This window comes from Falco punctatus (genome assembly GCF_963210335.1).
Source record: "Falco punctatus genome assembly, chromosome: 14".
NCBI lineage: Eukaryota > Metazoa > Chordata > Aves > Falconiformes > Falconidae > Falco > Falco punctatus.
The window spans coordinates 22,421,615-22,446,450 of record NC_137594.1 but is presented as its reverse complement, the minus strand read 5'-3'; the positions used below and the strand labels follow the sequence as shown (position 1 = coordinate 22,446,450).

The following is a 24,836-nucleotide window of genomic DNA, read 5'->3' as shown; positions in this document are numbered from 1 at the left end:
AGGACGCAGCCCCGCGTGCGAATCAGTGTGAGGGAGGTACGAGAGGCGCAGGCGCTGATTGGGCGGCGCCGGATGAGGGGCGGGGCTCCGGCTCTCCGCGCAGCCTCACCATGGCGACCGCGATGCCCGGCGCCGCCGCCATGGGGGGCCGGCGGCCATCGGTGTCTCCGCCGGTGCCAGGCCCCGGCCCCTGCCCTCCGTCCCGCCCGGCGGCGGCCGTCGCGTTCGGCCCCCGGGTCCCGGCGGCCTCACCGCGCCCCGCGATGGCCGCCCGACCCACTCGAGCCGCGCTGGGCCTGGGGGAGCTGAGCCCGCCCGCCAGGCCGCAGCCGGCCGCCTCAGCGGGCCCGGGCCAGCCCCCGCTTGGGCTCCGAGCAGGGGATGCGTAACCGGTGCTCGGCAGCGGCTTGTCCCTCAGACACCCGTCCCGTGTCCTGCCGGCCTGCCCCGGCCTTGCTGCCGTGCCGCCGCCCCGTGCGCCCACCACCGGCAGCGCGGGTGCCCGTGTGTTTCTGGCCCTCCAGCCCCGAAGGCAGGGGGGCTCCCCGCAGGGCCCCCTCGCGGCAACCTCCTGACCAGCTTCAGCAGCAACGCCGGCTTTAGGGATCCCGGGCTTCGCTCTTCCCGCATCGCCCACAGGAGCAGCACAGCCCTCTGTGGGGCCCTGCGCACGCTGCATCCAGGTGAAACCTTGTCCCTGTGGTGGTTTTACCAGATAGGCCTATACCTCAGTAGGTTTATTGCTGAGCTGGGGGCAGGACCCACCATGCTTCTGTGCGGGGCCAAAAGGGGTGTGAAGGGGTGTTGGGGAGAGGTGGTAATTCAAGAAACTATCACTGACAAACCCCTAAAACACAAAAACTTAGAACAGCAGCTTCTGAGTCCTCCTCCCCTTACCCATCTTCCTTTGAGATGTGATCCAGCACTGGGAACATCAGTAGTAATGATCCTGATGAACCAGGAGGTACTTTAAAACAATATTGTAGGAACGTGAGAAGTCAGTTTTGTCTGCCAGCATCACATATTTACCCTGCATGTTTCATTAGCTGCTCAGTATTCCTCGGCAGCCAGACCTGTTGCCCAAAGGCATGGATGAGTCTGCAGCCAGTACCAGATTTTGCAACCAGAAAAGACACTCTGCCATGGGGGTGCATCACCTTGCAGCTTCCTGGGGAAGAGCTGTGCCACAGGGCATTGCTGCCTTGGGAGCTGGGGGGGGGGGGGGGGGGGGAAGGGGGTTGGGCGTGGAAATCACAAAGAAATGCAGTGAGCCTACATCTGGTCTAACAAACTCTCCACAGCTGTCAGGGAATGTCCTTGTGAGGATGGAGGACAGCAGCAGAGCCTGTTCCCGTGTTGAATCCTTCCCCATGACAAGCACCGAAGCAGCAAGAATCACTTCCAAGCTGAGGCAGTGCTCCCTACCTGCTCTGCCCTTGGCTGTCCTGGCTGGAGAGGCTCAGCGCTCAGGTGGGCTTTCCCTCCCCAGCCTCAGCTCTGCATCCCCACCAAGCCAAGGTGGCACTGTCAGAGCTATGTGCTGCTCTTCCTCTGCAGACAGGGACCTTGATCTGTTGTCCCCCAGCTCCTGATGGCAGTGGAGGAGGGAAAGACAAATACAGTGTCCAAGGCTGCCCTTGCCAATGTCTCCTAGTAAGGTCAAGGTGACTTTGCTGTTTGTGCAGGTTGCAGCCTTTGCTCAGAGTGAACAGAGGGCTCCGTGGGTGGCAGGGACAGGGTAAAGCTGTGGAGATACTGGTATCAAACCAGGTTCTCAGGCTCAGGGTGTGTGTTCTGCTGGGACTCCCTGCAAGCTTGCTGGCCCATGGACCAGGTGAGTAGCTGTAGTCACAGTGCCAATCCTGCCTTGAGCTCAGATTCCTGTGTTTCTCCCCAGTATCCACGGATAAGAGAGGCAGAAATTGCCTGAACTGCCCGCTGCCCGTTTCCTGCCTCAACCCAGCTTTGAGCAGGGGGTGGAAGAGGGACCTCCTGAGGTGCCTGCCAAACTGAGTCCTAAACCTCGGCAGCCCCCCTCCAGGTCAGGGGGTGCTGAGCCCCCTGGAGAGTCAGGCTCTCACTTCCAATCACCCAAAGCAGCACAGAAGTGGATCTGGAGTCAGTGGACATGTCTGGACGTTTGGGAGCACACGCTCTTGTCCCAGGGGCTGATTCAGAGCTCTTGGTACTCCAGCAAAACAAATACCTGCCCTGATACTGTCTGCTTAGCTTAGGTCTCACTCTGTAGCAGCAGATTTGGGGACATGGCACAAAACAGAAGGCATGACCAGCATGTCACCCCCACAGTCCCGCTGAACAATTAACTCTGATTTACCAAAATTGGAGATGAAGGGCTGCAAGCTTCTTTTGTCACTGGTGCCTGCGTAAATATTAACCCCGTTGTAAATCAGGATTATCTCTCTGACCTCAACACAATTACCCTGTTTAAAAAAAAAAAAACACAACCAAACAAAAAAACAGGGGGGTGGGGGGAAATTGCTGATGAGTTTACAGTTCTGTGTGCAGTCAGGCTCATTTTCACCACCTGGCAATCACTCGGCACAGCAGGAGAAGCCAGTGGAGAATTTGCTGGTACACAAGGAGGTGTCCCGTGGCCTCGCAGCCCTTTGCTCACCCAGGTGCAGTGACGCAGGGGAAGAGCCTGCCAGGAGCCGCGGGCCAGCTTGTGCAGGCCTGGTGTGGTGGCGATAGCGGAGTCTGATGCAATTTTGTGCCGTCCAAAGGTTGCTCCACAGGCCAGGATAGGGTAAGGGTTGGAGGACGGCGTGATCCAAACAACCGGGCTGATTCTTGGGATAGCGTTCAGATGTATTTATTCAGTAGGAAGCATGTTGTGTGTCTGGCTTCAAAAAGCATTTCATGACGCTGTTGTCGTGGCCCCTTCGGCTGGTGTGGCAGCTCCCTCGGAGCCTGCGAGGACTTCAGCCTTGTCAGGTACCCCGGTGCTGGCAGCCTGCGGGCAGGCAGGGAGCTCCGGCATCGCACAGGGCTCTGCAGGGCAGGGGCTGCCCACGCCTCTCGAGCATTACCGCGCCTGAACGGAGCCAGTTCTGCCGGAGACGCGTCCCGAGGGCGTCACCCGCGGGCACAGCCCGGCAGCACCGGGGGCGCGTGCTGTGGCAGCCCGGTGCCGGGGCGGGCAGGGGAAGGCGAGTGCTCTGCCGTGCAGCCGGTGCCCCAGCAGCCCCCCTCTCCGCTCGGCTGTTCCGCTGCCCGGTAAAGCAACTCGTCCCCGAAGTGCCCGACCCTCCCCGGGTCCGCGCTGACGCCGGTGCCATCAACCCTTGCTGCCGGCCGGGGGGCACAGCCGGAGGAAGCGTGTAACCGGGGAAGGCGGCACGGCGGCTGCTGCCGGGGCTGCCCTCGGCCACAAGGCCACCGGGCCGCGGCGGCGGGGAGCGGGCGGCCCCGGCCGGGCCCCTCTGCCGGCGCGGGGACGCGCCGGAGCATCCGCGCGTTGAGCCGGGGCCCCCACAGCGACACTCGCCGGGACGCCGGCCGGGCGGCAGGGCCCAGCGGCCCCGAAGCGGGGCGGGCGCCCGCCCCTGCGGGGCATGATCGTGCCGCTAATGAGGGTCCTGGTAGCGGCGGGGTGCCCGGGATTACCGGCGCGGGGCGCGGGGCCGTCCCGTCCAGCCCGCCCGCAGCGCCGGGGCCGGCCGGGGGCGGGCCGCGGAGGACCGGGGGGCGGGCGGGGGGGCCGGGGCCGGGCGGGCGGCGCAGCGGAGCGGGCCCCGGCCCCGGGCGGGGGAGCGGCGGGGGGATGCGCCGCCGCCCGCCCGGCCCCGCCCCCGTTGCCACGGCGACGTTGTCAGCAACCCGCCGGCCCCGCCCCCCGGCCGGCCGGGGCCAATGGCGCCCCGGCGCCCGGCCTGCTCGCCGGTGACGTCATGGCCGGTGAAAATCCCCCGTGGCCGCGGGAGCGGCGGTGGCGGCGGCGCGGCCCCGTGGCCCGACGCGGCCCGGCGCGGCCCCAGCATGGCCAAGCACCACCGCACGCCGGCGCGCTCCGCCGAGCCCGTCATCGAGGTCAAGAGCAAGGTAAGCGCCCGCCGTGCCGCGCCGTGCCGCGCCGGCGCGATGCCGGGGCCGGTTCCGCCGGGTCAGGAGCGGGCGCGCCGCCCCCGCGCCGGGCAGCACACGTGGGGCGGCACCGAGCACCGGGCAGCGGCGCGGGAGCCAGGCCGTGCGGGGGCTCCGCTCCGCTCCCCCGCGCTGCGCTGCGCTGCGCTGCGGCGGCGCTGCCCGGGGCCTCCCCGAGCCCGGCCCGGCGCCGTCCCGCACCGTGGGCTCTGCCGGGCCGCGGGCCCGCTCGGCGCGGCCGTCACCGGCACGGGGAGCGCTCGCCAGGTGCGCGATGCGCCGTGCCAGTAGCCTCGGTGTGCAGGCTGGCTCTGCCGGCGCGGGCGTGCTGGGTGCACGGCCATCCCGGGCACACACCTCGCCCAGATGTGTTCTTGCCCAGATGTGCACTCTCGTCCCCGGCTGTGCCATCACCCAGATGTGCACCCCCAGCCACGGGTGACATCCCCCCCCGCCGTGCACCCTCACATAGCTGTATGCCCTCCCAGATGCAATCCCCCAGATGTGTCTGCTCAACCAGATGTGTACTCACCTGGTGTACCCCCACCCAGATGTGCACCCTCGCCCACTGTGCCCACCCACCCAGCCCTTTGCACAGCCAGGTGTGTGCACTCCCCTGCTGTACCCTTGTCCAGCTGTGCCCTGCCTGCCCGGACCCCCAGGTGGGTGCTGCTGCCCCCCGTTCCGGGTGCTCTGGCCACCGCTGGCCCCAGCAGCCAGGGTGTGACCCCCCGGCAGCGCCATCCTCGCAGCGTTCCTCAGCCTGCTCTTAATTGGCTTCCCCTTCGTCGTGACTGAAGGAGGAGGCCATAATTAACGCTGTTGCTCACCAGGTGACACGGCAGTGCCCGTGTGGCAGGGACGGGCCTCCCGGCAGCGCGGTTCCTGCCATGGCTGGTGGTACAGCCGGGAGGCTCTGCCTCTGGGCACCCCTCCACCCCGCCACTGCGGTGCCTGGGCGGGAGGACGGCTCCGGTCCTCTCATTTTGCTTTTGGGATGGGCCCTAGCTGACAGGCACCGCCACCTTGTTGCTGCTGAGGTTTTGGGGTTGGCAGCGCCTGGCTCTGCCTGCCCTGTGGTGGTTCCGCACCGTGCCCTGCCTGCTTTGGTCCTGCCGGCCACAGCCAGCCCTGCCCTGCCTCACCCTCCTCCTCCTCTTCCTCCTCCTCTGCAGTTCGACGCCGAATTTCGCCGCTTTGCCATGAAGCGCTCTGGCGCGGGCAGCTTCCAGGACTTCTACCGCCTGCTGCAGACGGTGCACCAGATCCCACGGGTGGATGTGCTCCTGGGCTACACGGATGTCCACGGTGACCTTCTGCCCATTAATAACGATGACAACTACCACAAAGCCCTGTCCTCCGCCAACCCCCTCCTCAGGGTCATCATCCAGAAGAAGGGTAAGCGGGATCTGGAGAATGGCACTGGCTCTGTCTTCCCCATCAGGAGAGAGGAACTGCATCCTGTGGCATCGCTGGTGCCACGTTTGGGCTGTACTGGTGGTGGATGTGGCCAGTCACGTACTCTCCGGCCACACTTTGGTGGATGGAGGTGGAGGTGCTGGCACTGGGAGGCTCCCAGAGCCCTGCTGGGGCTGTGGCCCCCCCACGGGCTCTCCCTGCCAGTCCTTGCCTGCACCGAGGGGCACCCGCCCCAGCCCAGCCCTGCATGACCCAGCGAGCAAAGGCAAATCCTTGTGATCCACCCCTTTGAAGTCGTGTTTTCCAGCTGGCCTTGCATGGGCTCCCAGAAAACACCGTGTCGCTCCCTTGAGTGCCGTGTTGGGAGCCCAGTCCGGTTCCCTGCCCTGAGGTGGTGGCAACCATGGTTTTGGCAAAGCTCTTGGGGCACTGGGTGCTGCTGAGTTTTTGGTGGTGGGAGGAGGCTCCTCTCCTCCCTGGCAGCCCAGGGGCTTGCCCTGACCTTAGTGGTGCGTTCCAAGAGAGCAGCTTCCTCGCCCAGGAGTGCAAAATCACCGTGACAGCAGTGTCCCAGCCAGGGCGAGAGCCTGCTGGTGACATGCACCCTGGGTACATCTCTTCGCCAGGGAGATGAGCCTCTCCCCTTCCACTTGGTTTAATAGCACCAAGGCTTTCTCTTTAGTAGCACCATCAAGCAACAGCGTGCAAAGTTGGAGCCTGATCTAAAAGCCCCAGTTCCCTGGCTTAGTGCATGGGGTTGCTCTGTGTTTCCAGTGCACATTAGTGGTGTGCAAAGCCCCCGGGCAAGGAGGGATGCCAGCGGCTGGCCCCGGCTGCTGTGCCAGTTTCCCTGGGTTCTTGCATCGGGGTGGTGCAGGATGCCCTGGACGTGCACTTCCTCAGGGGCCATGCAGCACGGGGGATGGCAGGTGATCCAGGATGTCAGTGCGAAGGAGCTGGAGCCTGTGGCACGCACAGATGCTGGTGCTGAACCATCCCCTGCTCCCAGACCAATGCCTGGACCCAGGCTGCGGCACAGAGAGCCGGCATGGGGCTGAGTGTGCCAGGGCTGCCATGGGAGCATTGCTCCTGCTCCCAGAGCCACCTTGCCTGCTGCTGGGAAAAGCCTGCGAGGGCCTGTGGGTGACTGGGCTGAGCTGGAAAGGTGCAGCGAGCGGGCAGCCACAGCGCTGGCACCATGGGCAGCGTGATAAGGAGCATGAGGAGGCAGCACTGGCACTTGGCCGTGCCCGCAGGAGAGGGGCCATGGGACCAGCAGCACCACAGAAGGCGTGTGGAGAGGCCAGGAGCAAGCCCTGGTTGAGTCACAGCTGATTTAAAATGGATCCAGGTCATCCCGAGGCAGGGCTGTCGTTGAACCAGTCCGGGTCGGTGAGGAATGCGGCTGCAGTGTCTCTCACACACCGGGCGTGGGGGAGCCGTGCACACGCGTGCATACCTAGGTGTGCACCCCTCGGTGGGCTCAAAGAGCAAAGGCCGCAGCCTGGTTCCTCTCGGTGCCACCAGAAGCCACCCCTGTGGGGCAGCCTGGCGGGGGACGGTGGCACTGGCCCTCGGGGAGGGCAGGGGAAAGCCCGGTGCATCACCAGGGCCGCCGGTGGGCTCATCCTTGGGGTGCTGGACCTGCCTGGCCCAGCTACTCTGTGCCCCTCGGAGAGGAGCCGTGCACTGAAATAGCTGTGGGAAAGCCTCCACCGCCCTTCGCCGAGCTAAAAATACGCTGGGCTGCGTGTGCAGGGAGATATTTATAACCCAGGAGCCCTGGCAGGCCGGCTTGGCTAGGGAGAAACCCCGCATCCCCTGGGCCCGGGGGCATCCCCAGCCCCCCTGCGGCTGGAGCAGGGTCTGGGTGCTGGTGGGAGGCACTGTGGGGAACGGCCAGCAATGCAGCATCCAGATCTGGGCTCCCTGTGGAAAGGGATGGGGAGAAACCAGAGGGGGCCCAGGGGAGGCTCCCTGGCACCTGGTGGATGTGGCCAAGGGGGGGACATGCCGGAGCTGGGCCCCATGGAGCAGCCTTAGGGCAGGGTCAAGGAGTGTGGAGTCAGACTCTCCATGGTGGTGCCAGACGATGGGATAAAAGACAGTGGCACAAATCACAGTTTGGGATGTTCAGGGGCCCTGGGGATGCTGCAGCCCTGGGGAGGAGGGGTGTCCCCGTCCCTGGGCTCCGCAGGACACAGCTGTGGCCATCCCTATCCCGTGCAAGCAATGGCCCTGCACTAGCACGGGCGGGGGATACCAATGCTGTCTCACGGGGCTGGACTCACCCTCGGGAAGCTGGCTGCCACCACGGCACCCCCTTGTGCAGGGGGTCCCTTTCTCCAGACCCAAAGTGGGGCACGGCTGTGGCTCCTGGGCCGGCAGGGCTGGCAGTTCTAGTGTTAAGCTGCAGAGTTTGGCTTAAAGTGTGATTAAGGCTGAATCACCGCCTGGATCCCACTAATCCTGGCCTTGTGTACGCTGGGTAATCCCGGGAGATGGGCCCGGTGGAGACAGGCTGCAGGAAAAGCCAGGGTGATGCTCGGGGGAGGAAAAGCTGGCGAGACCCATGAGCAGGACACTTCTCCCACCGGCTCCCCCAACACCTGGGGCCAAGGGCACATGGTTATGCCCCCGGCAGCCGTGGTGCCTGACACGTGTTCTCCCTTGCTCCCGACAGCAGAGTCCGATGCTGGTGTCTTCGCCTCCAACTCCCTGCAGCGGAAGAAGAAGGGCTTGCTGCGCCCCGCGCACTACCGAGCCAAGCCTCACCTCCTCATCGGCATGCCCCAGGACTTCCGCCAGATCTCCTCCATCATAGACGTGGACATCTTGCCGGAGACCCACCGCCGCGTGCGGCTCCACAAGCACGGCTCCGACAAGCCGCTGGGTTTCTACATCCGTGACGGTGTCAGCGTGCGCGTGGCCCCGCAGGGTGTCGAGAAGGTGCCCGGCATCTTCATCTCCCGCCTAGTGAAGGGTGGCTTGGCCGAGAGCACGGGGCTGCTGGCGGTGAGCGACGAGATCCTGGAGGTCAACGGCATTGATGTGGCTGGCAAGTCCCTGGACCAGGTGACAGACATGATGGTGGCCAACAGCCACAACCTCATCATCACCGTCAAGCCGGCCAACCAGCGCAACAACGTCATCCGCAGCAGCAAGGCCTCGGGCAGCTCGGGCATGTCCACGGACAGCACCCCTAGCCAGCAGACCCCCAGCCCAGCCTCACAGTACCTGAGCAACTACAGCACGGCCGAGAGCGACGAGGAGGGTGACCTGGTCATCGAGAGCGACAGCGCGCCCCACTACATCCCCGGGGGCTGCCCCAACGGGGGCCCCACGGACAGACCCCTGCAGCGGAGCCTGTCCCCGCACAGCTCGCGGGGCTCCCTGCAGTCCCTTGGCAGCCACGACGGCAGCCCCGGCCGGGGCAGCGGGCGGGAGGAAGGCACCCTCCTCACCCTATAGCCGCCGGCTCCGCCGCCACCCCGGGGTGGCTGGCTGGGTCCCGCGCAGCCGGGCTGGTCGTGCGCAGCAGGGTGACGAGGGGGCTGGCGTGCAGGGGCAGAGCAGGGCAGCCCACTGCCCCTCCTGCCACCCGTGCCCCCGGGAGCCCCGCTGCGGCCCCCGCTCCCGCCGGGCACTGCCCTTCTGAGCCTCTTGCCTCCTACCCCCCTCCTTCCAAGCAAGTGGGGTTTTTTAATTGTTTTATTGAAATATGCATTATTAATTAATATATTGCAATGGACAGTAAAACCTTTTCTAGAAAGCACCCCACTTGTCCCTGGTCCATGTCGCCACAGGGGTCAGCCCCCCACAGCCATGGGGCACAGCCCCCTCCCGGACACAGGCCGGGGCAGGCACATCGTCCCGCAGCCCCACGGCCCCATCCCACATGCCGTGGGCCAGCACAAGCCCTGTGACCAGCTCTACAGGTCCCCTGGGAGCGGGGGGACAGTGGTGGTGGGGGCCCCAGCAAGGCCCGTTGTGGGGAAAAGGGGGGGGTGGAGGGATGCTGGAGCACGTCCCTCCCCCTGTACATCCCTGTCCCATGGCACACGCCCAGGCTGTTTTGGGCAGCGAGCCTGGCGCGGTGGCCCGACACAAGGAGCCTTGCCTGGCCCCCCAGTTCCCACCTTGTCACCGCTGCAGTGCCCTCACTACTCAGGGGACACTTCAGTGACATCTGCAGGGAGCTGGGTGGCACCCGGGCTGGCAGCACCACCTTGGCTGTCACCTGGCCCCAGTAAATGCCACCGGGGTGGTACAGCTCCATCTTCCTCCTGCCCACCTGGGGCTCCCCGTGCCCTCAGTCCCCCTCTCAGCGCTGAAGTGCCACGCTGGTGCCAGCTCTTGCTTTTGCTTTGCTGCCGGCCTGGCCCAGCCCGGGACCAGCACCTTCCTGCCCGCAGGGATGCAGCGGTGCCCCAGCAGGCTGGTGCTGCTGGGCCCTGTTGCACTCACAGTGGTGATGGCTTCTCCTGGCCAGACCATAGCTGGCTGTCCCCGTGGCCCTTCGCCCCCTCTCCCACAGCATCAGCCTTCAGCACCAGCACCTCTACCCCACCTGCCGCAGCCACTGGCAGTGTTTTCTGGTGAAGCAGCCCAGGCACAAGGCCCGGCAGGTTGGATGCACCCAGGGGCAGCGCTTTTCCAGCCCGCTCGCCGGAGCTGGACACCTGTGCTGGGGCACCTAGGGCACTGGCACTGTGCCGGGCCCTCTGTGGCGTAAGGGCTCCCCCACGGCCCCTGGATTAGAGCCGGTGGGAAGCGAGCACGGGTGGTGCCAGGTGCCCTGGCCCGGCTCCTGTGGGGTGACACTGGGCACAGGCACAGGTTCGCACCCTGGTCGGTGGCAGAGCTGGCGGCTTCGGCAGGGGAGGGTGGATTGTGTCCTGTTGCCTTCGCTGACCCCTGAGAACCAAACCACCCGTGCTGGCACCACCAAAACCTTACCAGCAGCTGCACAAGAGCCGCTGGGCTGGTTCAGCAGCAAGGGCCTGACCACGGCAGCTCTCCCAGCCCGTTTGCCAAGGGCCCTGCAAACAGCGGCTCTCACCGGCACTGTTGCCCGTGGCATGTGGTGGGACCGGGCAAGGGGACCCACAGTTCTCGGGGTCCAAAGGGGCAGCACCGACTGCTCAGGTTCTGGCTGTTCCTGCGGAGCCCCAGCCGTGCCGGCGGCTGGCAGGCAGAGCAGTGAGGGCTGAGCCTGGCGCACGCAGCCGGGGCCCAGACAGGCCAGAGAGCAAAGCAGACAGCAGGGCTGGTTAGTCCAGGCTTGTTTAGGGCAGGGAGGTGCATGGGGGCTGGCGCCCGTGGCCCCCAGCTGCTCTCAGCACCGCTCTCATCCAGCCGGCTCAGCCTGGCTGCAGCGTTTGCCCCGAGGGCAGGCCCAGGGGAGCGTGGGGTGATTTTCCGGCTGGCACCTCACCCCCTCAGCCCTCCAGCGCTAAAAGCTTCTCTGGCCCTTGGCAGCAGCGTCGGTCCCCTGCATCCCAGGGTACCATGGGCAAGGCTGGACCACCCTGCAACATCCCCACCCCGCAAAATCCGGCTGGCAATGGGAGTAACCTCATGCAACAAGGCACCTGCTTGGGGCAACCATCCACAGCATCCCCACCCTGCACAGCAAAAGGAGATGGGGCAACAGGCACAAGCTGCAGCAAGGGAAATTTTGATAGGACTTCAAGGAAAAGGTGCCAAGTGTTCCCCCTGAGGGTGGCACAGCTTGAGGACAGAGGCCCAGCAAGGTGGTGGCAGCAACCCCATCCTTGGAGATTTTCCTGACTCAGCTGGATGAGGCCCCAGGCTGAGGAGCTGGTCCTGTGCTGAGCAGGAGAGGGACGAAGCCCTCCAGCAATCCCTTCCAGCTTAAATCTTTCTAGACTTCACACAGCAGGATCTCTGAAAATGTCTGTTCGGCTCCTGGTATAGCATCTGAAGGCAAGGGGGCAGCGAGCTCACCTCCACGATGGCATCTGCCCAGCCCTGCCCTGCTGGCCTGCAGACTGAGATCTGGCAGGACTCTGCGCATTCTCCGCTCCAAGTGCCCCACCACGTCCCAGTGCCGCAGCCCAGTGAGACCTAACCTCCCCGGGCACGTCAGGCTTCTGCAGCGTGCGACCAGGACCCACGGCTCTCCCCCTGCCTGCACTATGTCAATGCTGCTGGCTTCTGCTGCCCACCACCACTCCTCCGGCCCTACTGAGCCCACCAGGAGCCGCACACACACTGAAAGAAGAAAACGATGCTTTACTTGAGCACATCCTGCCTCACAGACAACAAAGGCTTCTCCAGACAACCTGCCAGATAACCCTGCAGCCAGCCCAGCTCCGCCCTGGGCAGGAAGGACTGAAGCTCCGCACTTCTCCACTGTCCCCGAGCTGCCCCCGAGCTGCTGAGCCCAGCCAGCAGGTCAGAGGGTGCAGAGGCACCAGCCGTGTGAGCAGGCTGGGTCAGCGCTCGGGACCAGGGCACACATGGCACATGTGCAGGTGCCCAGAATGAGCCGTGACCACGGCCCAGCTCACGAGGGGGACAAGGAACACCACTGGTAGCAGCACGGGAGATCCCCTACCGGTTTCCAGAAGTAGGAAAATATGGGAAAACAGGAGGTGATGCCATGGATCCAGAGCAGAGAACTAATCTCTGAGAAGTCAAACAGCAGAGAGACAACTGCTCTCCAGACCACAGGGTGGAAAGTGTGTTAGGGCATCTCCCTCCCTTTTCCATGGACAAGACACCACTGACGGGTGGGCAGGGAGGTGCCGGCTGCATATCGGACGCTGTATTGGCACCTGCATGGGCCCAGGGTTCTGAACTTGCCTTCCTCTCCTTCCCTCCCAAGGTGATGATCGTCCCTTCCCGGTGATGCAGGATGTTCGCACAGAGCAGCACAACACACTTGGCCCCACCAGCTCAGGAGTCCAGCTTGATGAAGACCTTGGGCCTCGAGAAAATTTTGATGGCCTCTTCTATCTGGGAGAGCTTCCTCTCCAGCTCTACCCGCCTCTTCTGCATTCTGAGGGTGTCTGTGCACATTGGCAGCATCACCAGGTCCTTTATCAGCTGCTCCTGGCCTACAGAAAGAACAACAAAGAAGCAAACAAGTTGTGTTAGTGGAAGTGCAAAGAAATCCATCCTTTTCCTAACCTCATCCTCAGTCATGAAAATGGTGGCAGCACTGGAACAAGGGCTTAGAATACCCGTCCTTCAATTCAAAGCTCAGCTGGAGGAGGACCTGTGACCTGCTCCAGCTTTGAAGAACTAAGGGTTGGACTAGAGACCTCTGAAGGTCCCTTCCAGCCAAAATCTGTCACTTTAAAGGCAATAGTAACCCAAACATCAGGTCTACTGGACAAGCCTGCTCCAGAGAGCCAGTCCTGTAACCTGCAGGTCCCACCAACCTGAAGGAGATTGATCTTTCCTCACACAGAGCTCAGATCCCAGCTACATGCCTTATTCCAGGTAACTCTTCAAGTGGCAGGAATCCGTGCCCCAGGCCCCTTCTCCCTAATCCTGGCTAGGATCACCTATTTTTCTGAGCTGGAATCCCTATTTCTTTTCTTCTTACTCTGCTTCAGATCGCTGAGGGTCTCCAGCCGCTGGCTCTCTGGCATCTTGGTATGACCAGGTGGCGTGTCAGGATTTGGCAGGTTTCGCAGCTGCTCCTCCATCTGCCTGCGCCACAGCTCCTTCCTCTCCAGCAGGCTGGCAAGGCACAAGAAAGCACACGTCAGCACATCTGGCGGGAGGAGCCGCCCAGGGATGCAGGCAGGGGCCAGGAACTGAGCCCTTCAAACCCTGCTAGTCTCCATGTCACTGCCCAAGGACCACAGAGACCCACGCTGCTGGCACACACCCTTGCTGTGGAGGGCTTCACCTGCACGCATGGACTAGTCAACATGCTCTACATGCCCTGAAGGGCTGCTGGAAGAGACACACGGAGGCCTACACAAGCTCTTCGGAGACAATGGCTTCTGCTCCTTGCTTTTTGCCCAGACCACTGAGTCCTTTCCAAACCATTTGCGTGCTGGTGATGGAATGAAGTTGGACAACACCGCTCACAGCAGGGATGCTGGCAGAGAACAGCAGGCACAGCAGACAGCCAAAGGACTGACACCGCGGTAAGTCCTAGGACAGGGTCACCCAGGAACTGGTTTCCACTCAGAACCCCAAAATGCAAGCCACTACTTGGATGTTCCTCAGACTCTGGGTCCAAGACAGGATGAACACTTAGGAGGCAGAGCAAGCTACCTGCCTCTCCGTAACCAGAGCTTTTTATGCTGAAGCTGCGCCATGTGGAGCAAGGCTTACAAAGGGGCAGGAGCACATTTCTCAGAGCACACAGAGCGTCCACGAGTCAGCATCATTGTAGGACAGCAAACAAGGGAAAAAGGGACAAAATTCTTTCTGAGCCCAGTCACACCAGCCATGGGATGCTTGTTAAGTCAAGAAACCAAGAGGGACTGCATTTATTTCCCAGGCCACAGTAAACTGCACTGCTTGCATATGGTGAGAGTGCCTCTGTCCCCGGCCCCCCGTCTTTCTACGCCAGAAGCTGGGGAACGTGGTGAAGGCAAGTGGGCTTGTTACAGAAAGTCTTGTGGACCAGAGAGGGGCATACATACTACTGGGGGATGTGGCCCTTTTGCTTGGCGTTGTACTCCTCCTGCTCCTGGTGCTTCTGTTCCAACAGCTTGGCCAGCGCCTGCAGGGACTGGGAGCGCCGCAGCAGGGCCCGCTTGGCGTTGCAGGCGTTGTGCTTAATGAAGTCAATGCTCTTGCCCTCCACCTGGATCTGGAAGAAGAGGAGGTGGCAGGAGGAGCTGGCTCACCACATGCACACAGGCAGCTGCCCTTGTCCCCACAAGGGACAAAGCAAAGAGGCACCCGCACAAGCCACTGAACTGCAGGATACCACAGCAGGACAGGCATACCGCACACCCCCAGCCCAGCCCATCTCAGGTGCAAGGCCACAGGCAGGCAGGAGCTATGGCCACAGTCTGAGACATCAGGCACCAAAAGCCAAGCCTAAAATCGGCCTTTTTAAGGTCCCCAAGCTGACCCTGTGCCCTCAAAGCCAAAAGGACAGAAAGAACCAGGCGTGACATAGTCCCCATGGCTCCTACTGGTGCATTTTGAGCCCAGCTAGAAAGTCAGAGGAAAATCTGGTCAAGCCCTCGCTGGGCCAGTAAATGCAACAGAACCTCTGGCAGAGCAGGAGCCTAGCAAGTCCTTGGAGGCATTTCACCAGAGACAGCACCCTCTATCACAGCTCTTCTGTGGTCAAGACAGGGGAGAAGGTCACTGGATTTGAGTTTTAGGTTTTTCTTGGGTTTTCCTCCTTAGGAGTTTATGCCCTGTTTAAAATAAGCCACTCCACGGCACTTGGGAACCAAGAAACTGACAACCCCACGCTTGCCAAAGAAAGGGGACATGGGTCATGGAGCAGTGTCTCTTTAGTAAGCAAATCCCCTTACTAAAAAGTGCATGCATTTCCCAAATTTTTATCTAATGTCCAGAAACCACAGTTCCTTCAATTATGGTGTGAGCAGTAATCCCCAAGACTTCCTGCAAAGCCCCAGGAAGAGCAGATTTGAGATTATTGGCACTTCTACATGAGGAGGCAGGATTTTCAAAGGGAACTTCATGATCTCTTTAACTATGAGCAAGGGTGAAGCCAGAAGGTAGTTTTAGAAATCTTTCAATGCCCATCTCATCACCCCTGTGACCAAGACCCTGTTTCTTCCTTTCAGCCAGGAACATTATTTACAGATCTCTCTGCTCACGCAGCAGATCCAACCCAGAGCCTCAGAAGAATACATGAAGAGTTCAGAGCAGGAGCAACAGGTTAAGTGCCAGAAACCCTTAGGATGGATGAGCACCAGAAACACCTGGGACGGATGCCGTTAGTGCGCAACTCACCTTGGTTTCAGCACCCAGGGCCTCTGGAGCCTCTGCATCTGCTCCTGCTTTCGTTCTGGCAGGCCTTGGGGAGAGTGATCTGCATGGCTTGATCCCAGGGCCACAGCGAGAATATGCTTTTAGGAATTTCTGAGCTTCTGGATTTGGAGGTGGGGAGCTCTCCTGTGAAAGACAAAAGAAAAAAATCCACTAGTGGAAGGAGGCTGGAGCAAAGAGAAACACACCCAAAAAAGTCTGGGTGGTCAATCACAAGCTCAACCTCAAGTTTCCAGCAGACAGATGACAGCACGTTCTTTCTGCCGTGACTTGGCAGAAGCTCTTGGGGGAAGACAATCTGTACTCAGCGAGCAAAGGCCAAATAGACTGCCTACAGCAACAAACCCAGACCTGGAAACTGAACCTTGTAAAGAAACGCTAAAAACAAGGGGAAAAAATCTGCAGAAACGTGCCCTTGGATCAAATTCGTGTGTAACACTGACTGGAGAATCCATCTTCACTGACTAATCTGGCAGGCGTGAAAGGAGAGCAACGCTGGATAACCCAGCAGAGATGCCTACCAGAGCGAGGAACAACCGCAATGGATGGGCAGCCCATACTGACAGTGACCACGACTCCTTAAAAAGCAGAAATCTTCCTGTGGAAAGGGCAAATGGCAGAGTGGAGAAAGCGTGCCGCAAGTCAAGAGACACATGCCAGTCTCCCTTGCTGGCAAACCTAGAGGACTCGAACTCTTAGAAGAAGCCATCCCACCTCCATAAATCCAGAGCATGCTGCAGAGCCCTGCTACAGCGAGTTTAATGAAACGGCAGAGGTAGGCACAAAGCTGACTGCTGAGAAGCTGTTCTCAAGTGCTGCTCTGCTCTGCTCAGTACCTCAGATCTGTGGTTGGCTGCAAAAACAGGACAGAGTCAGAGACCATGAAGGCTAGCAGGCACTCGTGGAAGGACAAAGCCCTCTCCTGGCAGCCAACAATCCTGAGGCTAATGGGAATGTATGATCTAACAGTTTGAGGCTACTCTGGAAAGGCAGCGGCAGCCCTGCGCTTCTGCTGCCTCAAGGAGCTTCCCCCACGCAAGGCTGAGCTGGAAGGGACCCCCAAGGCCGCTCCTCCAGGACGTCACTACGATAAGGACAGGCACAACACCCCTCTGCTTGCTGCCATGCAGCAGGAGCCCACCCCATCCACAGGAGCTGCAGTGCCTGTTTCTGGATGAAATAAGAGGGTAACCGAACACATCCAGGGTTCGCCTGGATGATGGGGGTCTCCCAGATCCAGACTGATGACTACTGGCTCACCCAAAGATAGTGCTGGAGCTTTCCTTCCCTCTCCCAGTGGGCCTTTAATTCCTGGACAAACAGGTACGCTTCTACCAGGGCTTTGGTGCATTTAGCAAAGCCCTCACTAGAAACTCACCAGGGCAGAAAAAAATTATCTAAACAAAGAAAGAAAGAAGTCAAAAGCAGAACAAAACCTTCACAAAGACAGACACCCACTCACTTCAGCAGCTGAGAAAGCCTGAGAGAAACAAGGCACAGCCCCGCATCCCTGCTCCCGCACGCACGCCGTGTACACAGGACAGGAGGTACGCGTGCCCTCGCAGCTTGGGCTGCTCTACGAGGTCTCTGCCCAGAGATGTCTGTGTGCCGCCGCTGCACAGTGGTTATTCACCAGGACGATTGCTTGCAGAAGAATTTGGAGATATACAGCCCACTGCGGGTCCACAGGGTGTTAAGGGTTGAACTGAGGTCTGATGCAGCCTGAAGACCCACCTCTGAAGACCATGATCAGAACACCACAGCCTTTTGGCACAAACCCCAGACAAGCGTTGGCCCCCACACTGAGAAGCTGAAAAGCCAGCTGGATGCACCTCTGGACAGGGAATATGGTGTGAGGGGGAACCGCCTGTAGATCCCTAACAACTGAAGGGCCAGACAGGAGCCTTCAGGCAGAGGGTTGTGGATGGGATTTTTCTCTCAGCCTCCCCTGCATGGGGGGTCCACTTGGCCAGGCAGGATGGGGATTATTCTGGCAATCACTCTCTGGACCCAAACCACGCATTCCCACACGGCCCCACTGTCACACCTGCCCTGAACTGCATCCCAGGCCCAGAGAGTTCAGGAGCTCAGAGGGTACTGACCTGCAGTTTGGCCTTCACCTTTGACTCCACATTTTCATATTTCTGGGACTTCCACAGAGCTTTCACAGGCTTGGGCTGGCCATGCTCTCGGGCTCGCTCCTTCTCTTTGCACTTCTTCTGAATCTCCTTTATTCGCCTCATATTTACCTTCTCATGGTCCTTGGACTCTTTCCCTGCACAAGAGGAGACACAGCTTTCACCCCTCAGACACTGCCAAGGCATGCAGGCTCCTGCAGCACTGACACCAGAGCCTACAGCTCCATCTCCAAAGCTGGTCCAGCTGCCCACGGAAATAGCAAGCTCTCCCCTCTCCCGCAGACTAGACAATCTGTGCATTTCTCCCACATTAGATGCGCGCTCCCAGACTGACCCTCTTCTGCCAGAGGATCCCACAGTGCCCAGACGAGCACCGGCACAGATCTGCGCACACTGCTGGTGACCACAGACTCCCTTGTTCTGAGCGAGCGTAGCTAATGTGTCCCATTTTGGACTATGCCAGACAAGCCATATCAGCATCCTCTCGAGAGCAAGGTCAATTCCCAGTTCAGCATCCTGTGGTGCTTCCGAAGCAAAGAGAGGGCTGGTTAAAGGCAGTTGCCAAGCCTTAAACCTGTGCTGTTCCTGATTTCAGTGTCAGCCATTGTCCCACATTCAAGGGGACATAATCAAGACTACGGATTGTATTTTTTGTTTTCAAATCAAAAATGATCCTTCCTTGGGCGCTCCAAGACAGGGAAGATCACAGCTTACACAGCCAGACCCTCTTCCATTCCCCTTCTGCTTTGGAACAGCAGCTGTGGCAGCTGGCAACCACCATGCTGGCACCAGGCAGGGCTAGGGGCAATGCCAGCACATGGAATAAATCAAACTACACCCCGCCATCAGCCTTATCTCCTTCTTGGACCTCTGAACGTACTTTGGGTGACCTCTCTGGAAAAGGGAACATCTTTTGCAAAGTATCCACATATACAGACAGTCTTCCCAAATCCTGCCTAGCTTCACTAACAAGGAATTCCCCAGGTTAAACATCCTCTGTACATGAAGAACACACTTGATCCATCTTTGACTATAAAGATACTGGTTATGTTCAGAGGTAACAAACTAGAAGGGCTTGATTTATTTCCAGCATCTCTCAATAGTCTCTCTTCCACAACTAGTTCCTCAGGTCCAAATTAAACAGCATCTGTTTTAGAGTCCCTCTTCCCATTCCAGATGTGGGCCTGACTGGAATCAGGGAGGCTGCAGCAGCAACAGCTCCAGCCCGGGCAATGGCTGGAGGCCAAGCCACTGCCAGGCCAAACGCAGGAGATGGGGCAACCAGCCCTGCAGAGCTCAACCTCTCCTCAGGCAGCAGAGCCGAGGAATCCACCCAAATCCCTGATGCCTCATCCCTGGCCCCAGACACAACTCAGGCCAGCAGCAACTCAGCTGTACTTACTCTTGACTGGCAGCCCCCCATCAAGGGAGACCCCTTCAAGCTGCAGTAAGAGACTGAGCGTCCCTTGCTGTCCCTTCTCCAGGAAGTCCTTCCCACTGGGGCGAATGCGAGGGGCTGGCTGAACCCGGCAGGCATTGCCCAAAGCTGGGTATGGGATGGGAACTGGGTCCAGGGGGCTAGTGGTAAAATCCAGCTTCTGAGCATTCCCTTCCAACCTCCCTCGAGCTACGGAGAAAAAAAAGAGGAGGTAATCAAGAAATGATTTTATCTCATGGTTTTCTTCACCCACAGCCTACAAACAATGCTGCAGACCCCCTCTCCACCTCTACCTCATGCTTTCCCATCTTTCAACCAGCTCCACAGACCACCTTTAGGATCACCACCCATGAGGAAGCAGAATCACCTGCACCAGTCTGAGTGGAGACTGTTGAGGACACCAAAGAATAAGGACATCTAACAGGTGAGCTGTGCCATGCCAAAGTACAAAGCACATCCACAACAAGTATCAAGGACTCACCTGAGAAGGGGCGTTTGTAATAGTTTGGAAAGAGCGTAGGGTCTGGAGGAATTGGCCCAGAAATCCTGGATGGCCCCTCACACATCCTGCCGTCACTCTGCCTCCGCCACAGAAACCAGCCACCACTGAGAAGAGAAATGCACCGGGCTCGCTGAGCCACCGAAAAGCGACATTATAAATACACACACACACACATATATATGTATCTAAATAGGTGACCTTCTGACCTTCATTAGAGAGCTCACACCCAGATACAGGGATGGCAGGTACCTACAGCAGGTAGGAAACCACCCCAAGTTGGACTCCAAGCAGGTGAGGCAAGGCATCCAGCAGCACGGTCCCTATTGCGGGGCGAATCAGCGTTTTTACCAGCGCTGAACCTGACATGTCCACGGCTGCTGTAATATCGGTATCTTCAGTACAGAAAATCCTTCCTGGCTTTGCTCTCCCATATGGGAACATTTAATGGAGACATGCAAACAGGAGCTGAGCTGCTATAACCGCCCTGTGTGCCTTTAGTGAATAGAAAACACAAGGTAGCTGGATATCATACACATTTTAGCCTTAGATTTGAATTATCTTGCACCTTGAGCCCTTTCTGAATAGAACCTGTGGTTCAAACACAACCTACCCAACGCAAGCTGAAGGCCCTGCCCCACACAGGTAAACCCTCTGATCTGTCCTCTGCAAGAGACACACCGGGGCTGTCACCACCCGGGAGCAGGCTGGGGCTGAACTTCAGAAGCACCTGAGACAAAATGCTTCAGGATCATGCAGGGGCAGATGCGGGACTTCTGGGGAAAAGCCCTGAGATGAAAAGAGCCCAGCTGGTCTCTCATGCCCCAGGGAGAACAGACAGTCACCTGTTTAGAAAAATATCTGTTTCATTTCCAAAGAACTTCTCAATGTGGACCGACACAACAGACCAGCACAGACCCACAAATTGCTGCCCTGGCCCTCACTGGTCCATGCTGTGTCTCTCCCCCCCACGACAGCAGGATCACAGATCCTTCCAGCACCAAAGCAGCCAGTATCTATTTCCCTGCGATGCTCACAAAGATCTTGTGGACAGCATTTTATTGCCTACAAGAAACTGGAGGGACTTGCTCCCTGCTCAGAAAATGAGGATGCAGGATGCTGCACCAACAGGCACAGACCGCTGGCAAGCTGTTGGCAGGTGCCACAAGAGCCTCAATACCTCCCAGGAGTCACACCATGATTTTGACAGGCACCAGGGCAGCTTGGCTGGAGTCACAACTGTAAGAACTGGGGCTACAACCTGCATGCTCTGACTCCCGAGGCAGTAATTTAAAATATATCTGAGACAACTCTACGGGAAGAACTCCTTTCAGGATCCTTGACATGCCAGCACTGACGGGACGCAGCATCTGCAGTTTAATTTATAAACCAATAAACAAATCAGTACAAGGCTGAGTGAGTCTGAGTCATAGCAACTAATGCACTGCAGTCTTCCTTGCTAAATCACCCCTGTTGACATGAGACCCATTAGCAAAAAGCTGTTGTTCATCTCCCAGACACGACTGCAGAGGCAATGTAAGCAATGCTGACTACTGCACATCAGCATGCATGTATAGTCTGTACCCAGCTACTCTGGAAAAGATGTTTCTGAAGAGCAGACACAGACTCTCAGCCTGAGATAAAAGGGCATTGTCTTGGTATTATTTAATCTCCTTGATAATGGATCCAACTAGGTCAGAACAGGCTCTCTTATTCTAAAAAAAAAAAAAAAAAAAAAGCGTTCACCATGAGATCACTCCACTCACACTACTGGCCTTGAAATTCACATCTGATCTTGATCTGAACTCGAGTTCAAACCCAGTAATTTACATGCAGGATGACAGGCTGAAATCAAGACCTGTAGCAGAGCAGACAATTACTGTGGGAGACTGAAGGAGGAAAGGCAAGTTTATGGGAGGTGGGGGATGGAAGGATCGTTTTATGCCTTCACACAAGTCACATTTCACATCCCAACAGCACCCTGCCCCACCGCAGGGAATTTGCAAATGACACCCACTCCCTGATTTGCAAGTCACATCACCTCTGGATTGCCATCTTGCAAGATCAGACAACCTTATTACAACAGTAAGCATCTTGCCTATCTAACAAACTCACCTAACGTGGGACACAAGCCCTTAGCGTCAGCCTCCCAGCCCTGAGAAGCAGCAGCCAAGCCTCGGTTACCAGTGATCAGTACAGACTTCCCAAGCTGCTGCTCTGCTCCTGCCAACCACGGGCGTATCTGGGGGACACATGCGAGAGAACCTCATGGCTCGCTTCTGCCAAAAGGGGATGTGCGGACCTTCCCTGCCGCCATTCCCATCCTTCTGCTTCATCTCTTGTGACAGCTCCAAGGTGCAAATGGTCCTGTGCTGAGCCGATTCAACTCACTACCCCTGCATGAAACAAGCCACTTCTTTTGCTGCTTAGTTTTCTGCCCATTGAACCTTCGGTCCAAAAATAACCTGGCTGTCACCTCCAGGGGGGTTTGGAGAAGCACTGGAGCAAGCACAAGGGAAATACTGCAAGAGCAAGTGTTTATGAATGCAGAGGAGAGAGGAAGAGGGAACAGGGTCAGCCCTTTCAGCAATGACCTGATGGCTGGCTCGGCCACACTATCTCATTTGTACCTGGGAAAGAATTTTCTCTATCACCATGTTAGAACCCTAAATGTCGAGAATAGTTTCTGACCTGTTCCCACCAGAAACGCACTACTTGGAGCATTCACTGGCTATGAGATGCAGGCAAGCCCTGCAAACGCAGTCTGGTTAAGTCCAGGTAAACAGATATATATTTGTGCAATTCTTCTCTCTTCTTAACCCCCTGCTAGGCTGCAGAACTCGCTAGGGAAGCAGCGACACTGCTCCTAGCCACCGGGCTGCACCAGCCCTGTTCCCTGCCCTGCACAGATACAGGAGGCACAGGGCAACTGCCAAAGCAACCCAGACGTTAGCATTGCTACTTACCCTGGCTGCTACCTTCCCCACCAGGACCACAGTTTAATCCTGGCCTAGGAGCCAAACAATAAAGGCTGCAGCCACACCTCTCCCAAAGTGTCCCTGTAAGTTTAAGAACCATTAATTCCACTCTTTGTGCACTTTGCCCCAGCTTACCAAGCGGTAAAAACGCTGCTTATCCCCCCAGTAAACTGAGATCTTTCAGAGCCCTAATGAACCACAGCTTCCTTTTGTGGCTTCTTTTTTAGCATCGTAGCTAAGGAAACTACAAAACATGGGAACAGACAAGGCTTTGGCAGGTGTTTTTCCCAGCCTTGAACCTGCTGTGTCTGACTTTGAAGCATTCCCTCTTCTTCACAGATCACGTTTTCACTGTGCCAGAGTCCCTGGCCAAGAAGCTGCTACCACACACAGAGCTGAAGCAAGCCTAGCTTCATGCCTTTATGAGTCAACCTCTGCAAAATGCGGGGGGGCGGGGGGGAATCCTACAGCTGTGATAAACTGTGATAAGCAGAGCAAGTCATCTGCAGCAAATCAAAGGCCTAATCTCTGTGCAGCTGGTCTTGGTTGTTTGCTTCCTTCCTCAGTAGTTTCAGCTGAAATGGAAAGGAGCACCAGAGAAACTTCCGTGCCTGAGGGCAGCACCCTGATCTAGGTCCATAGCTCCTGCAGGATCGGGGGTCAGGAAACGAGGTCAATGTGCCACAAACCTACCCAGTCATGTTCGTTCATGCCTACGCTCCCCCCCCCCCCCCCCCCAGACTGCAGTGGGAGAGAATTTCTCCTTTTAATACTGTCCCCCAGGCAGGTTCCCGCAGGTGCCACCAGTTCTTCCCCACCTGCCAGCCTCAGAGACCCATTTTCTCTTTTGCCTTTCGGACAACAAAGAGGGCCAGGTCCGGCCAAGTGTGCTGCTGGCCTCTGCAACACGCTCCCTCGGAGCTGGGCAGGCATCAGCAGCCAAGCCAGCTTGTGCAGCCTCCCAGGGAGCCAAGTGCAGATGCTGCGGCAGCAGCCTCGGGCAGGAGGCGAATGCAGCTGCGGCAGGCATGGGGCACCGGGCAGGGGCTGGCAGGGGCAGGGGCTGGCAGGGGCCCGCCAGGGAAGGCAGGAGAGGCACCATGGCACGCAGGGCTCTGCTCCCACGCCACGTGCCGGGGTCACCTGCCCAACGTGCAGCCCCGGGCCCAGTGGAGCCCAGGACCCCGGCTGTGCCACCGCGGGACACCGGCCTGGCCCCGTGCTGAGAGCCCAGCGGCCACCGAGCAGCTCGGGGCGCCCCCACCGAGTCCTGCCAGGCGGCTGCCCCCGCGGCAGGGGCTGCCCTCGCAGCCGGCGGCCCCCGGCGCTCCACCCCCGCAACCCTCGCTCGGGGCGGGGGACGGGTCTGGGCCTCGCCCCTGCTGCCCTGGACGGGGGCACGGCGGCCCCCGGCCCGGCGCCCCGCAGCCTCCGCCTGTCCCGGTGCTCCGCCGCCCGCCGGGCGCCCCAAGGACACCCCCGGGCTGGGGCCCCGGGCCCGTTGGGGGTCTCTCCGGCCCCCCCGAGAGGACTCACCGAGGGAGCCCGCGGGGCAGCGCTCGCAGCTGCGGCCCGGCCTGTGAGGCCGCGGTCTGGGCCTGGGCCTAACGTGGGCCCGCCCGCCGGCAACCGCAGGCCCGTCCCCGCCGCGCTCCTCGGCAACCGCCGCTTCCGCCGGGCGGGGCCGGGCGCGCGCTGGGCCGCGGGGGGTGCCCGGGGGCGCGGGAGTGCCGGGGGGGGGGGGCTGCCGGGGGCGAGGGGCTGCCCGGGGCGGGGGGCGCTGCCGGGGGCGAGGGGCTGCCCGGGGGCCCCGCCGTGAGCCGCCGCAGCGCAGGGCGGCCCGGGCTCCCCCCGCAGCACGGCCCCGCTCCGCCGGCACACTCCGCCGCACCGGGGTCCTGGGCAGGATCGGGCCGGCGCTGGCGGCCGAGTGGCCCCCAGGCGCCCCAGCCCCGCAGAACCGGGGCCGCCTCCCCGCCCGCCGCTGCCCGGGGCCGTGCCCGGCAGCCGGGAGCAAGGGGGGCGCAGCCACCGCGGCAGCGCCCCGGCGAGACCCCCTGCAGCCCCGGAAAGCCGCGATGCCCAGGATGGGGCAGCCGCTGGGCGAAAGCGCTGCGGGGTGGCTACAGGACGGGGTTCCTCAGGCTTTGGCTCAAGTGTGTCCTTCCATCTCCTTTCTGCCACTTTCTTCCCAATTGAAGCAGCTGAACTCTGGATTTCCCCCACTCAATTTGCCTGTGGCCACGATCCACGGCTCAGCCACACCAGCGCAGCGGCTGCACCGGCCGCGT

At 59.8% G+C, this 24,836-nt stretch overlaps 2 protein-coding genes across 8 annotated transcripts; one reads left to right on the top strand and one right to left on the bottom strand.

The window, feature by feature from the left end:
* The first annotated feature begins 7 nt into the window (after window positions 1-7).
* PARD6A (par-6 family cell polarity regulator alpha) lies at window positions 8-9,298 on the top strand. 5 transcript variants are annotated; one of them, XM_080411031.1, is made up of 4 exons: window positions 8-683; window positions 1,302-4,062; window positions 5,280-5,502; window positions 8,207-9,298. In XM_080411031.1, exons 2-4 carry the CDS (start codon window positions 3,874-3,876, stop codon window positions 8,992-8,994), a joined length of 1,200 nt encoding a protein of 399 aa, XP_080267157.1. In that variant the 5' UTR covers window positions 8-683; window positions 1,302-3,873; the 3' UTR covers window positions 8,995-9,298. The 5 variants fall into 5 exon arrangements, with proteins under 5 accessions (XP_080267157.1, XP_080267158.1, XP_080267156.1 ...); XM_080411032.1 differs by having other exon boundaries at window positions 8-4,062; window positions 8,210-9,298; XM_080411030.1 differs by having other exon boundaries at window positions 8-4,062.
* A 2,463-nt stretch (window positions 9,299-11,761) lies between these two features.
* On the bottom strand, window positions 11,762-24,241 carry ENKD1 (enkurin domain containing 1). 3 transcript variants are annotated; one of them, XM_080411051.1, is made up of 8 exons: window positions 24,082-24,241; window positions 19,550-19,700; window positions 19,033-19,257; window positions 17,595-17,767; window positions 15,457-15,618; window positions 14,160-14,329; window positions 13,103-13,239; window positions 11,762-12,608 (listed from the first exon to the last, which is right to left on the bottom strand). In XM_080411051.1, the coding sequence occupies exons 2-8, from the start codon at window positions 19,632-19,634 to the stop codon at window positions 12,448-12,450; spliced, it is 1,113 nt and encodes a 370-aa protein (XP_080267177.1). In that variant the 5' UTR covers window positions 19,635-19,700; window positions 24,082-24,241; the 3' UTR covers window positions 11,762-12,447. The 3 variants fall into 3 exon arrangements, with proteins under 3 accessions (XP_080267177.1, XP_080267176.1, XP_080267178.1); XM_080411050.1 differs by having other exon boundaries at window positions 19,550-19,674; XM_080411052.1 differs by lacking the exon at window positions 24,082-24,241 and adding an exon at window positions 21,683-23,540 and having other exon boundaries at window positions 19,550-19,674.
* Between the last annotated feature and the right edge of the window lie 595 nt (window positions 24,242-24,836).

Excerpts from the sequence above, each read along its gene's own strand:
- PARD6A (XM_080411028.1), top strand. The coding sequence starts at position 4,995 with ATGGCTGGTGGTACAGCCGGGAGGCTCTGCCTCTGGGCACCCCTCCAC. Across the intron at positions 5,503-8,206 it reads GGTCATCATCCAGAAGAAGG|CAGAGTCCGATGCTGGTGTC; the intron begins GTAAGCGGGATC and ends TGCTCCCGACAG.
- ENKD1 (XM_080411051.1), bottom strand. The coding sequence starts at position 19,634 with ATGTGTGAGGGGCCATCCAGGATTTCTGGGCCAATTCCTCCAGACCCT. Across the intron at positions 17,768-19,032 it reads TGGGGGGCTGCCAGTCAAGA|GGAAAGAGTCCAAGGACCAT; the intron begins GTAAGTACAGCT and ends CCTCTTGTGCAG. Across the intron at positions 12,609-13,102 it reads CCTCAGCGATCTGAAGCAGA|GCCAGGAGCAGCTGATAAAG; the intron begins GTAAGAAGAAAA and ends TTCTTTCTGTAG.